The sequence below is a fragment of the Scyliorhinus torazame genome, chromosome 14 (assembly GCF_047496885.1).
Source record: "Scyliorhinus torazame isolate Kashiwa2021f chromosome 14, sScyTor2.1, whole genome shotgun sequence".
Taxonomy (NCBI): Eukaryota; Metazoa; Chordata; class Chondrichthyes; order Carcharhiniformes; family Scyliorhinidae; genus Scyliorhinus; species Scyliorhinus torazame.
In genome coordinates, this window is record NC_092720.1 from 226,805,608 (window position 1) to 226,817,763 (window position 12,156).

At 57.9% G+C, this 12,156-nt stretch overlaps 1 protein-coding gene across 1 annotated transcript in view; it reads left to right on the forward strand.

Annotated features, from left to right (window-relative positions):
* The first annotated feature begins 11,418 nt into the window (after window positions 1-11,418).
* The window catches only part of LOC140390593 (galectin-8-like), a 47,159-nt gene continuing 46,421 nt past the window's right edge, over window positions 11,419-12,156 (forward strand). The window contains exon 1 of the mRNA XM_072475812.1: window positions 11,419-11,567. Within this exon, the coding sequence (XP_072331913.1) occupies window positions 11,446-11,567 (122 nt within the window). The 5' untranslated portion in view covers window positions 11,419-11,445. The remainder of the gene's footprint in view (window positions 11,568-12,156) is intronic.

The following is a 12,156-nucleotide window of genomic DNA, read 5'->3' on the forward strand; positions in this document are numbered from 1 at the left end:
GAGTCGGTCAGTGTGTCGGTCAGTGTGTCGGTCAGTGAGTCGGTCAGTGTGTCCGTCAGTGAGTCGGTCAGTGTGTCGGTCAGTGAGTCGGTCAGTGAGTCGGTCAGTGTGTCTGTCAGTGAGTCGGTCAGTGAGTCGGTCAGTGAGTCGGTCAGTGTGTCGGTCAGTGAGTCGGTCAGTGTGTCGGTCAGTGTGTCGGTCAGTGTGTCGGTCAGTGAGTCGGTCAGTGTGTCGGTCAGTGAGTCGGTCAGTGAGTCGGTCAGTGTGTCGGTCAGTGTGTCGGTCAGTGAGTCGGTCAGTGTGTTGGTCAGTGAGTCGGTGAGTGAGTCGGTCAGTGAGTCGGTCAGTGTGTCGGTCAGTGTGTCGGTCAGTGTGTCGGTCAGTGAGTCGGTCAGTGTGTCAGTGTGTCGGTCAGTGAGTCGGTCAGTGTGTCGGTCAGTGTGTCGGTCAGTGTGTCAGTGAGTCGGTCAGTGAGTCGGTCAGTGAGTCGGTCAGTGAGTCGGTCAGTGTGTCGGTCAGTGTGTCGGTCATTGTGTCGGTCAGTGTGTCGGTCAGTGTGTCGGTCAGTGTGTCGGTCAGTGTGTCGGTCAGTGAGTCGGTCAGTGTGTCGGTCAGTGTGTAGGTCAGTGTGTCGGTCAGTGTGTCGGTCAGTGAGTCGGTCAGTGTGTCGGTCAGTGTGTCGGTCAGTGTGTCGGTCAGTGTGTCGGTCAGTGTGTCGGTCAGTGAGTCGGTCAGTGAGTCGGTCAGTGTGTCGGTCAGTGTGTCGGTCAGTGTGTCGGTCAGTGTGTCGGTCAGTGTGTCGGTCAGTGTGTCGGTCAGTGTGTCGGTCAGTGAGTCGGTCAGTGTGTCGGTCAGTGTGTCAGTGAGTCGGTCAGTGAGTCTGTCAGTGAGTCGGTCAGTGAGTCGGTCAGTGTGTCGGTCAGTGTGTCGGTCAGTGTGTCGGTCAGTGTGTCGGTCAGTGAGTCGGTCAGTGAGTCGGTCAGTGAGTCGGTCAGTGTGTCGGTCAGTGTGTCGGTCAGTGTGTCGGTCAGTGTGTCGGTCAGTGAGTCGGTCAGTGAGTCGGTCAGTGAGTCGGTCAGTGTGTCGGTCAATGTGTCGGTCAGTGTGTCGGTCAGTGTGTCGGTCAGTGAGTCGGTCAGTGTGTCGGTCAGTGAGTCGGTGAGTGTGTCGGTCAGTGTGTCGGTCAGTGTGTCGGTCAGTGTGTCGGTCAGTGTGTCGGTCAGTGAGTCGGTCAGTGTGTCGGTCAGTGTGTCGGTCAATGTGTCGGTCAGTGTGTCGGTCAGTGTGTCGGTCAGTGAGTCGGTCAGTGAGTCGGTCAGTGTGTCGGTCAGTGAGTCGGTGAGTGTGTCGGTCAGTGAGTCGGTCAGTGAGTCGGTCAGTGTGTCGGTCAGAGTGTCGGTCAGTGAGTCGGTCAGTGTGTCGGTCAGTGTGTCGGTCAGTGAGTCGGTCAGTGTGTCGGTCAGAGTGTCGGTCAGTGAGTCGGTCAGTGAGTCGGTCAGTGAGTCGGTCAGTGAGTCGGTCAGTGTGTCGGTCAGTGTGTCGGTCAGTGAGTCGGTCAGTGTGTCGGTCAGTGAGTCGGTCAGTGTGTCGGTCAGTGAGTCGGTCAGTGTGTCGGTCAGTGTGTCGGTCAGTGTGTCGGTCAGTGTGTCGGTCAGTGAGTCGGTCAGTGTGTCGGTCAGTGTGTCGGTCAGTGTGTCGGTCAGTGTGTCGGTCAGTGTGTCGGTCAGTGTGTCGGTCAGTGAGTCGGTCAGTGTGTCGGTCAGTGTGTCGGTCAGTGTGTCGGTCAGTGAGTCGGTCAGTGAGTCGGTCAGTGTGTCGGTCAGTGAGTCGATCAGTGAGTCGGTCAGTGTGTCGGTCCGTGTGTCTGTCAGTGAGTCGGTCAGTGAGTCGGTCAGTGAGTCGGTCAGTGAGTCGGTCAGTGAGTCGGTCAGTGTGTCGGTCCGTGTGTCGATCAGTGAGTCGGTCAGTGTGTCGGTCCGTGTGTCTGTCAGTGAGTCGGTCAGTGAGTCGGTCAGTGTGTCGGTCAGTGTGTCGGTCAGTGTGTCGGTCAGTGTGTCGGTCAGTGTGTCGGTCAGTGTGTCGGTCAGTGTGTCGGTCAGTGAGTCGGTCAGTGTGTCGGTCAGTGTGTCGGTCAGTGTGTCGGTCAGTGTGTCGGTCAGTGTGTCGGTCAGTGTGTCGGTCAGTGTGTCGGTCAGTGAGTCGGTCAGTGTGTCGGTCAGTGTGTCGGTCAGTGTGTCGGTCAGTGAGTCGGTCAGTGAGTCGGTCAGTGTGTCGGTCAGTGAGTCGATCAGTGAGTCGGTCAGTGTGTCGGTCCGTGTGTCTGTCAGTGAGTCGGTCAGTGAGTCGGTCAGTGAGTCGGTCAGTGAGTCGGTCAGTGAGTCGGTCAGTGTGTCGGTCCGTGTGTCGATCAGTGAGTCGGTCAGTGTGTCGGTCCGTGTGTCTGTCAGTGAGTCGGTCAGTGAGTCGGTCAGTGTGTCGGTCAGTGTGTCGGTCAGTGTGTCGGTCAGTGTGTCGGTCAGTGTGTCGGTCAGTGAGTCGGTCAGTGTGTCGGTCAGTGTGTCGGTCCGTGTGTCTGTCAGTGAGTCGGTCAGTGTGTCGGTCAGTGAGTCGGTCAGTGTGTCGGTCAGTGTGTCGGTCAGTGTGTCGGTCAGTGTGTCGGTCAGTGAGTCGGTCAGTGTGTCTGTCAGTGAGTCGGTCAGTGAGTCGGTCAGTGTGTCGGTCAGTGTGTCGGTCAGTGTGTCGGTCAGTGTGTCGGTCAGTGTGTCGGTCAGTGAGTCGGTCAGTGTGTCGGTCAGTGTGTCGGTCCGTGTGTCTGTCAGTGAGTCGGTCAGTGTGTCGGTCAGTGAGTCGGTCAGTGTGTCGGTCAGTGAGTCGATCAGTGAGTCGGTCCGTGTGTCTGTCAGTGAGTCGGTCAGTGAGTCGGTCAGTGTGTCGGTCAGTGTGTCGGTCAGTGTGTCGGTCAGTGAGTCGGTCAGTGAGTCGGTCCGTGTGTCTGTCAGTGAGTCGGTCAGTGAGTCGGTCAGTGTGTCGGTCAGTGTGTCGGTCAGTGTGTCGGTCAGTGTGTCGGTCAGTGTGTCGGTCAGTGAGTCGGTCAGTGTGTCGGTCAGTGTGTCGGTCAGTGTGTCGGTCAGTGAGTCGGTCAGTGAGTCGGTCAGTGTGTCGGTCAGTGAGTCGATCAGTGAGTCGGTCAGTGTGTCGGTCCGTGTGTCTGTCAGTGAGTCGGTCAGTGAGTCGGTCAGTGAGTCGGTCAGTGAGTCGGTCAGTGAGTCGGTCAGTGTGTCGGTCCGTGTGTCGATCAGTGAGTCGGTCAGTGTGTCGGTCCGTGTGTCTGTCAGTGAGTCGGTCAGTGAGTCGGTCAGTGTGTCGGTCAGTGTGTCGGTCAGTGTGTCGGTCAGTGTGTCGGTCAGTGAGTCGGTCAGTGTGTCGGTCAGTGTGTCGGTCCGTGTGTCTGTCAGTGAGTCGGTCAGTGTGTCGGTCAGTGAGTCGGTCAGTGTGTCGGTCAGTGTGTCGGTCAGTGTGTCGGTCAGTGTGTCGGTCAGTGAGTCGGTCAGTGTGTCTGTCAGTGAGTCGGTCAGTGAGTCGGTCAGTGTGTCGGTCAGTGTGTCGGTCAGTGTGTCGGTCAGTGTGTCGGTCAGTGTGTCGGTCAGTGAGTCGGTGAGTGTGTCGGTCAGTGTGTCGGTCCGTGTGTCTGTCAGTGAGTCGGTCAGTGTGTCGGTCAGTGAGTCGGTCAGTGAGTCGGTCAGTGTGTCGGTCAGTGTGTCGGTCAGTGTGTCGGTCAGTGTGTCGGTCAGTGAGTCGGTCAGTGTGTCGGTCAGTGAGTCGGTCAGTGTGTCGGTCAGTGAGTCGGTCAGTGTGTCGGTCAGTGAGTCGATCAGTGAGTCGGTCAGTGAGTCGGTCAGTGTGTCTGTCAGTGAGTCGGTCAGTGAGTCGGTCAGTGTGTCGGTCAGTGTGTCGGTCAGTGTGTCGGTCAGTGAGTCGGTCAGTGAGTCGGTCCGTGTGTCTGTCAGTGAGTCGGTCAGTGAGTCGGTCAGTGTGTCGGTCAGTGAGTCGGTCAGTGTGTCGGTCAGTGTGTCGGTCAGTGTGTCGGTCAGTGTGTCGGTCAGTGAGTCGGTCAGTGTGTCGGTCAGTGAGTCGGTCAGTGTGTCGGTCAGTGTGTCGGTCAGTGTGTCGGTCAGTGTGTCGGTCAGTGTGTCGGTCAGTGTGTCGGTCAGTGAGTCGGTCAGTGTGTCGGTCAGTGTGTCGGTCAGTGAGTCGGTCAGTGTGTCGGTCAGTGAGTCGGTCAGTGAGTCGGTCAGTGTGTCGGTCAGTGAGTCGGTCAGTGTGTCGGTCAGTGTGTCGGTCAGTGAGTCGGTCAGTGTGTCGGTCAGTGAGTCGGTCAGTGAGTCGGTCAGTGTGTCGGTCAGTGAGTCGGTCAGTGAGTCGGTCAGTGTGTCGGTCAGTGTGTCGGTCAGTGAGTCGGTCAGTGAGTCGGTCAGTGTGTCGGTCAGTGTGTCGGTCAGTGAGTCGGTCAGTGTGTCGGTCAGTGTGTCGGTCAGTGAGTCGGTCAGTGTGTCGGTCAGTGTGTCGGTCAGTGTGTCGGTCAGTGTGTCGGTCAGTGTGTCGGTCAGTGAGTCGGTCAGTGTGTCGGTCAGTGTGTCGGTCAGTGAGTCGGTCAGTGTGTCGGTCAGTGTGTCGGTCAGTGTGTCGGTCAGTGAGTCGGTCAGTGTGTCGGTCAGTGTGTCGGTCAGTGAGTCGGTCAGTGAGACGGTCAGTGTGTCGGTCAGTGTGTCGGTCAGTGTGTCGGTCAGTGAGTCGGTCAGTGAGTCGGTCAGTGAGTCGGTCAGTGAGTCGGTCAGTGAGTCGGTCAGTGAGACGGTCAGTGTGTCGGTCAGTGAGTCGGTCAGTGAGTCGGTCAGTGAGTCGGTCAGTGTGTCGGTCAGTGTGTCGGTCAGTGTGTCGGTCAGTGTGTCGGTCAGTGAGTCGGTCAGTGAGTCGGTCAGTGTGTCGGTCAGTGTGTCGGTCAGTGTGTCGGTCAGTGAGTCGGTCAGTGAGTCGGTCAGTGTGTCGGTCAGTGTGTCGGTCAGTGAGTCGGTCAGTGAGTCGGTCAGTGAGTCGGTCAGTGAGTCGGTCAGTGTGTCGGTCAGTGTGTCGGTCAGTGTGTCGGTCAGTGTGTCGGTCAGTGAGTCGGTCAGTGAGTCGGTCAGTGAGTCGGTCAGTGTGTCGGTCAGTGAGTCGGTCAGTGTGTCGGTCAGTGAGTCGGTCAGTGTGTCGGTCAGTGTGTCGGTCAGTGAGTCGGTCAGTGAGTCGGTCAGTGTGTCGGTCAGTGTGTCGGTCAGTGAGTCGGTCAGTGTGTCGGTCAGTGAGTCGGTCAGTGAGTCGGTCAGAGTGTCGGTCAGTGAGTCGGTCAGTGAGTCGGTCAGTGTGTCGGTCAGTGAGTCGGTCAGTGTGTCGGTCAGTGTGTCGGTCAGTGAGTCGGTCAGTGTGTCGGTCAGTGAGTCGGTCAGTGTGTCGGTCAGTGTGTCGGTCAGTGAGTCGGTCAGTGAGTCGGTCAGTGAGTCGGTCAGTGAGTCGGTCAGTGAGTCGGTCAGTGTGTCGGTCAGTGAGTCGGTCAGTGAGTCGGTCAGTGAGTCGGTCAGTGTGTCGGTCAGTGTGTCGGTCAGTGAGTCGGTCAGTGAGTCGGTCAGTGAGTCGGTGAGTGTGTCGGTCAGTGTGTCGGTCAGTGAGTCGGTCAGTGTGTCGGTCAGTGAGTCGGTCAGTGAGTCGGTCAGAGTGTCGGTCAGTGTGTCGGTCAGTGAGTCGGTCAGTGTGTCGGTCAGTGTGTCGGTCAGTGAGTCGGTCAGTGAGACGGTCAGTGTGTCGGTCAGTGTGTCGGTCAGTGTGTCGGTCAGTGAGTCGGTCAGTGAGTCGGTCAGTGAGTCGGTCAGTGTGTCGGTCAGTGTGTCGGTCAGTGTGTCGGTCAGTGTGTCGGTCAGTGAGTCGGTCAGTGAGTCGGTCAGTGAGACGGTCAGTGTGTCGGTCAGTGTGTCGGTCAGTGAGTCGGTCAGTGAGTCGGTCAGTGAGTCGGTCAGTGTGTCGGTCAGTGTGTCGGTCAGTGAGTCGGTCAGTGTGTCCGTCAGTGAGTCGGTCAGTGTGTCGGTCAGTGAGTCGGTCAGTGAGTCGGTCAGTGTGTCTGTCAGTGAGTCGGTCAGTGAGTCGGTCAGTGAGTCGGTCAGTGTGTCGGTCAGTGAGTCGGTCAGTGTGTCGGTCAGTGTGTCGGTCAGTGTGTCGGTCAGTGAGTCGGTCAGTGTGTCGGTCAGTGAGTCGGTCAGTGAGTCGGTCAGTGTGTCGGTCAGTGTGTCGGTCAGTGAGTCGGTCAGTGTGTTGGTCAGTGAGTCGGTGAGTGAGTCGGTCAGTGAGTCGGTCAGTGTGTCGGTCAGTGTGTCGGTCAGTGTGTCGGTCAGTGAGTCGGTCAGTGTGTCAGTGTGTCGGTCAGTGAGTCGGTCAGTGTGTCGGTCAGTGTGTCGGTCAGTGTGTCAGTGAGTCGGTCAGTGAGTCGGTCAGTGAGTCGGTCAGTGAGTCGGTCAGTGTGTCGGTCAGTGTGTCGGTCATTGTGTCGGTCAGTGTGTCGGTCAGTGTGTCGGTCAGTGTGTCGGTCAGTGTGTCGGTCAGTGAGTCGGTCAGTGTGTCGGTCAGTGTGTAGGTCAGTGTGTCGGTCAGTGTGTCGGTCAGTGAGTCGGTCAGTGTGTCGGTCAGTGTGTCGGTCAGTGTGTCGGTCAGTGTGTCGGTCAGTGAGTCGGTCAGTGAGTCGGTCAGTGTGTCGGTCAGTGTGTCGGTCAGTGTGTCGGTCAGTGTGTCGGTCAGTGTGTCGGTCAGTGTGTCGGTCAGTGTGTCGGTCAGTGAGTCGGTCAGTGTGTCGGTCAGTGTGTCAGTGAGTCGGTCAGTGAGTCTGTCAGTGAGTCGGTCAGTGAGTCGGTCAGTGTGTCGGTCAGTGTGTCGGTCAGTGTGTCGGTCAGTGTGTCGGTCAGTGAGTCGGTCAGTGAGTCGGTCAGTGAGTCGGTCAGTGTGTCGGTCAGTGTGTCGGTCAGTGTGTCGGTCAGTGTGTCGGTCAGTGAGTCGGTCAGTGAGTCGGTCAGTGAGTCGGTCAGTGTGTCGGTCAATGTGTCGGTCAGTGTGTCGGTCAGTGTGTCGGTCAGTGAGTCGGTCAGTGTGTCGGTCAGTGAGTCGGTGAGTGTGTCGGTCAGTGTGTCGGTCAGTGTGTCGGTCAGTGTGTCGGTCAGTGTGTCGGTCAGTGAGTCGGTCAGTGTGTCGGTCAGTGTGTCGGTCAATGTGTCGGTCAGTGTGTCGGTCAGTGTGTCGGTCAGTGAGTCGGTCAGTGAGTCGGTCAGTGTGTCGGTCAGTGAGTCGGTGAGTGTGTCGGTCAGTGAGTCGGTCAGTGAGTCGGTCAGTGTGTCGGTCAGAGTGTCGGTCAGTGAGTCGGTCAGTGTGTCGGTCAGTGTGTCGGTCAGTGAGTCGGTCAGTGTGTCGGTCAGAGTGTCGGTCAGTGAGTCGGTCAGTGAGTCGGTCAGTGAGTCGGTCAGTGAGTCGGTCAGTGTGTCGGTCAGTGTGTCGGTCAGTGAGTCGGTCAGTGTGTCGGTCAGTGAGTCGGTCAGTGTGTCGGTCAGTGAGTCGGTCAGTGTGTCGGTCAGTGTGTCGGTCAGTGTGTCGGTCAGTGTGTCGGTCAGTGAGTCGGTCAGTGTGTCGGTCAGTGTGTCGGTCAGTGTGTCGGTCAGTGTGTCGGTCAGTGTGTCGGTCAGTGTGTCGGTCAGTGTGTCGGTCAGTGAGTCGGTCAGTGTGTCGGTCAGTGTGTCGGTCAGTGTGTCGGTCAGTGAGTCGGTCAGTGAGTCGGTCAGTGTGTCGGTCAGTGAGTCGATCAGTGAGTCGGTCAGTGTGTCGGTCCGTGTGTCTGTCAGTGAGTCGGTCAGTGAGTCGGTCAGTGAGTCGGTCAGTGAGTCGGTCAGTGAGTCGGTCAGTGTGTCGGTCCGTGTGTCGATCAGTGAGTCGGTCAGTGTGTCGGTCCGTGTGTCTGTCAGTGAGTCGGTCAGTGAGTCGGTCAGTGTGTCGGTCAGTGTGTCGGTCAGTGTGTCGGTCAGTGTGTCGGTCAGTGTGTCGGTCAGTGTGTCGGTCAGTGTGTCGGTCAGTGAGTCGGTCAGTGTGTCGGTCAGTGTGTCGGTCAGTGTGTCGGTCAGTGTGTCGGTCAGTGTGTCGGTCAGTGTGTCGGTCAGTGTGTCGGTCAGTGAGTCGGTCAGTGTGTCGGTCAGTGTGTCGGTCAGTGTGTCGGTCAGTGAGTCGGTCAGTGAGTCGGTCAGTGTGTCGGTCAGTGAGTCGATCAGTGAGTCGGTCAGTGTGTCGGTCCGTGTGTCTGTCAGTGAGTCGGTCAGTGAGTCGGTCAGTGAGTCGGTCAGTGAGTCGGTCAGTGAGTCGGTCAGTGTGTCGGTCCGTGTGTCGATCAGTGAGTCGGTCAGTGTGTCGGTCCGTGTGTCTGTCAGTGAGTCGGTCAGTGAGTCGGTCAGTGTGTCGGTCAGTGTGTCGGTCAGTGTGTCGGTCAGTGTGTCGGTCAGTGTGTCGGTCAGTGAGTCGGTCAGTGTGTCGGTCAGTGTGTCGGTCCGTGTGTCTGTCAGTGAGTCGGTCAGTGTGTCGGTCAGTGAGTCGGTCAGTGTGTCGGTCAGTGTGTCGGTCAGTGTGTCGGTCAGTGTGTCGGTCAGTGAGTCGGTCAGTGTGTCTGTCAGTGAGTCGGTCAGTGAGTCGGTCAGTGTGTCGGTCAGTGTGTCGGTCAGTGTGTCGGTCAGTGTGTCGGTCAGTGTGTCGGTCAGTGAGTCGGTCAGTGTGTCGGTCAGTGTGTCGGTCCGTGTGTCTGTCAGTGAGTCGGTCAGTGTGTCGGTCAGTGAGTCGGTCAGTGTGTCGGTCAGTGAGTCGATCAGTGAGTCGGTCCGTGTGTCTGTCAGTGAGTCGGTCAGTGAGTCGGTCAGTGTGTCGGTCAGTGTGTCGGTCAGTGTGTCGGTCAGTGAGTCGGTCAGTGAGTCGGTCCGTGTGTCTGTCAGTGAGTCGGTCAGTGAGTCGGTCAGTGTGTCGGTCAGTGTGTCGGTCAGTGTGTCGGTCAGTGTGTCGGTCAGTGTGTCGGTCAGTGAGTCGGTCAGTGTGTCGGTCAGTGTGTCGGTCAGTGTGTCGGTCAGTGAGTCGGTCAGTGAGTCGGTCAGTGTGTCGGTCAGTGAGTCGATCAGTGAGTCGGTCAGTGTGTCGGTCCGTGTGTCTGTCAGTGAGTCGGTCAGTGAGTCGGTCAGTGAGTCGGTCAGTGAGTCGGTCAGTGAGTCGGTCAGTGTGTCGGTCCGTGTGTCGATCAGTGAGTCGGTCAGTGTGTCGGTCCGTGTGTCTGTCAGTGAGTCGGTCAGTGAGTCGGTCAGTGTGTCGGTCAGTGTGTCGGTCAGTGTGTCGGTCAGTGTGTCGGTCAGTGAGTCGGTCAGTGTGTCGGTCAGTGTGTCGGTCCGTGTGTCTGTCAGTGAGTCGGTCAGTGTGTCGGTCAGTGAGTCGGTCAGTGTGTCGGTCAGTGTGTCGGTCAGTGTGTCGGTCAGTGTGTCGGTCAGTGAGTCGGTCAGTGTGTCTGTCAGTGAGTCGGTCAGTGAGTCGGTCAGTGTGTCGGTCAGTGTGTCGGTCAGTGTGTCGGTCAGTGTGTCGGTCAGTGTGTCGGTCAGTGAGTCGGTGAGTGTGTCGGTCAGTGTGTCGGTCCGTGTGTCTGTCAGTGAGTCGGTCAGTGTGTCGGTCAGTGAGTCGGTCAGTGAGTCGGTCAGTGTGTCGGTCAGTGTGTCGGTCAGTGTGTCGGTCAGTGTGTCGGTCAGTGAGTCGGTCAGTGTGTCGGTCAGTGAGTCGGTCAGTGTGTCGGTCAGTGAGTCGGTCAGTGTGTCGGTCAGTGTGTCGGTCAGTGAGTCGGTCAGTGAGTCGAGTGTGTCGGTCAGTGAGTCGGTCAGTGTGTCGGTCAGTGAGTCGGTCAGTGAGTCGGTCAGTGAGTCGGTCAGTGAGTCGAGTGTGTCGGTCAGTGTGTCGGTCAGTGTGTCGGTCAGTGTGTCGGTCAGTGAGTCGGTCAGTGAGTCGGTCAGTGTGTCGGTCAGTGAGTCGATCAGTGAGTCGGTCAGTGAGTCGGTCAGTGTGTCTGTCAGTGAGTCGGTCAGTGAGTCGGTCAGTGTGTCGGTCAGTGTGTCGGTCAGTGTGTCGGTCAGTGAGTCGGTCAGTGAGTCGGTCCGTGTGTCTGTCAGTGAGTCGGTCAGTGAGTCGGTCAGTGTGTCGGTCAGTGAGTCGGTCAGTGTGTCGGTCAGTGTGTCGGTCAGTGTGTCGGTCAGTGTGTCGGTCAGTGAGTCGGTCAGTGTGTCGGTCAGTGAGTCGGTCAGTGTGTCGGTCAGTGTGTCGGTCAGTGTGTCGGTCAGTGTGTCGGTCAGTGTGTCGGTCAGTGTGTCGGTCAGTGAGTCGGTTAGTGTGTCGGTCAGTGTGTCGGTCAGTGAGTCGGTCAGTGTGTCGGTCAGTGAGTCGGTCAGTGAGTCGGTCAGTGTGTCGGTCAGTGAGTCGGTCAGTGTGTCGGTCAGTGTGTCGGTCAGTGAGTCGGTCAGTGTGTCGGTCAGTGAGTCGGTCAGTGAGTCGGTCAGTGTGTCGGTCAGTGTGTCGGTCAGTGTGTCGGTCAGTGAGTCGGTCAGTGAGTCGGTCAGTGTGTCGGTCAGTGTGTCGGTCAGTGTGTCGGTCAGTGAGTCGGTCAGTGTGTCGGTCAGTGTGTCGGTCAGTGAGTCGGTCAGTGTGTCGGTCAGTGAGTCGGTCAGTGAGTCGGTCAGTGTGTCGGTCAGTGTGTCGGTCAGTGAGTCGGTCAGTGTGTCGGTCAGTGTGTCGGTCAGTGAGTCGGTCAGTGTGTCGGTCAGTGAGTCGGTCAGTGAGTCGGTCAGTGTGTCGGTCAGTGAGTCGGTCAGTGTGTCGGTCAGTGTGTCGGTCAGTGTGTCGGTCAGTGTGTCGGTCAGTGAGTCGGTCAGTGTGTCGGTCAGTGTGTCGGTCAGTGAGTCGGTCAGTGTGTCGGTCAGTGAGTCGGTCAGTGTGTCGGTCAGTGAGTCGGTCAGTGAGTCGGTCAGTGAGTCGGTCAGTGTGTCGGTCAGTGTGTCGGTCAGTGAGTCGGTCAGTGTGTCGGTCAGTGTGTCGGTCAGTGAGTCGGTCAGTGTGTCGGTCAGTGAGTCGGTCAGTGAGTCGGTCAGTGTGTCGGTCAGTGAGTGGGTCAGTGTGTCGGTCAGTGTGTCGGTCAGTGTGTCGGTCAGTGTGTCGGTCAGTGAGTCGGTCAGTGAGTCGGTCAGTGAGTCGGTCAGTGTGTCGGTCAGTGTGTCGGTCAGTGAGTCGGTCAGTGAGTCGGTCAGTGAGTCGGTCAGTGTGTCGGTCAGTGAGTCGGTCAGTGAGTCGGTCAGTGTTTACTGTTGCGTTGCTCTGGTTTTGATGATGTCAGAGATGTTCTGCCTCTTCCTGCAGACTGTCCCGTTTACGAAGAGCTTCCCGAGGGAGTTGCGGGAGGAGACGATGTTGGCCATTTGTGGCTCGGTGCCTGAAGATGCGAAGAAGTAAGATTGAGCGATCAGTCGGGCCCGGAGCACGTTTCCTTTGATTATCTTCCTTCCTGACGCAGTGTGTGATCCGATGTCCCCTCACCGTGGAGCCGCAGCCCGCAGCTCGGACACACTGCGACACGCGACCTGCGTCCTGATCCGTTCACCATTGTTTCTTCCTCATTGCCTGGGCCACTCCCAGAGGAAGGCTGAATATCTCCGGCATCCCTATTTTCGTCCTCCACCTTCTCCTCGTATCCCTGAATTTCACACACAGCTCCGATTCTCTTCTGAAACCCTCGATTGAACCCGGCCTCCTCCACCCTCTCAGACAGCACATTCCAGACCCTCGATTGAACCCGGCCTCCTCCACACTCTCAGACAGCACATTCCAGACCCTCGATTGAACCCGGCCTCCTCCACCCTCTCAGGCAGCACATTCCAGACCCTCGATTGAACCCGGCCCCCTCCACCGTCTCAGACAGCACATTCCAGACCCTCGATTGAACCCGGCCTCCTCCATCCTCTCAGACAGCACATTCCAGACCCTCGATTGAACCCGGCCTCCTCCATCCTCTCAGACAGCACATTCCAGACCCTCGAT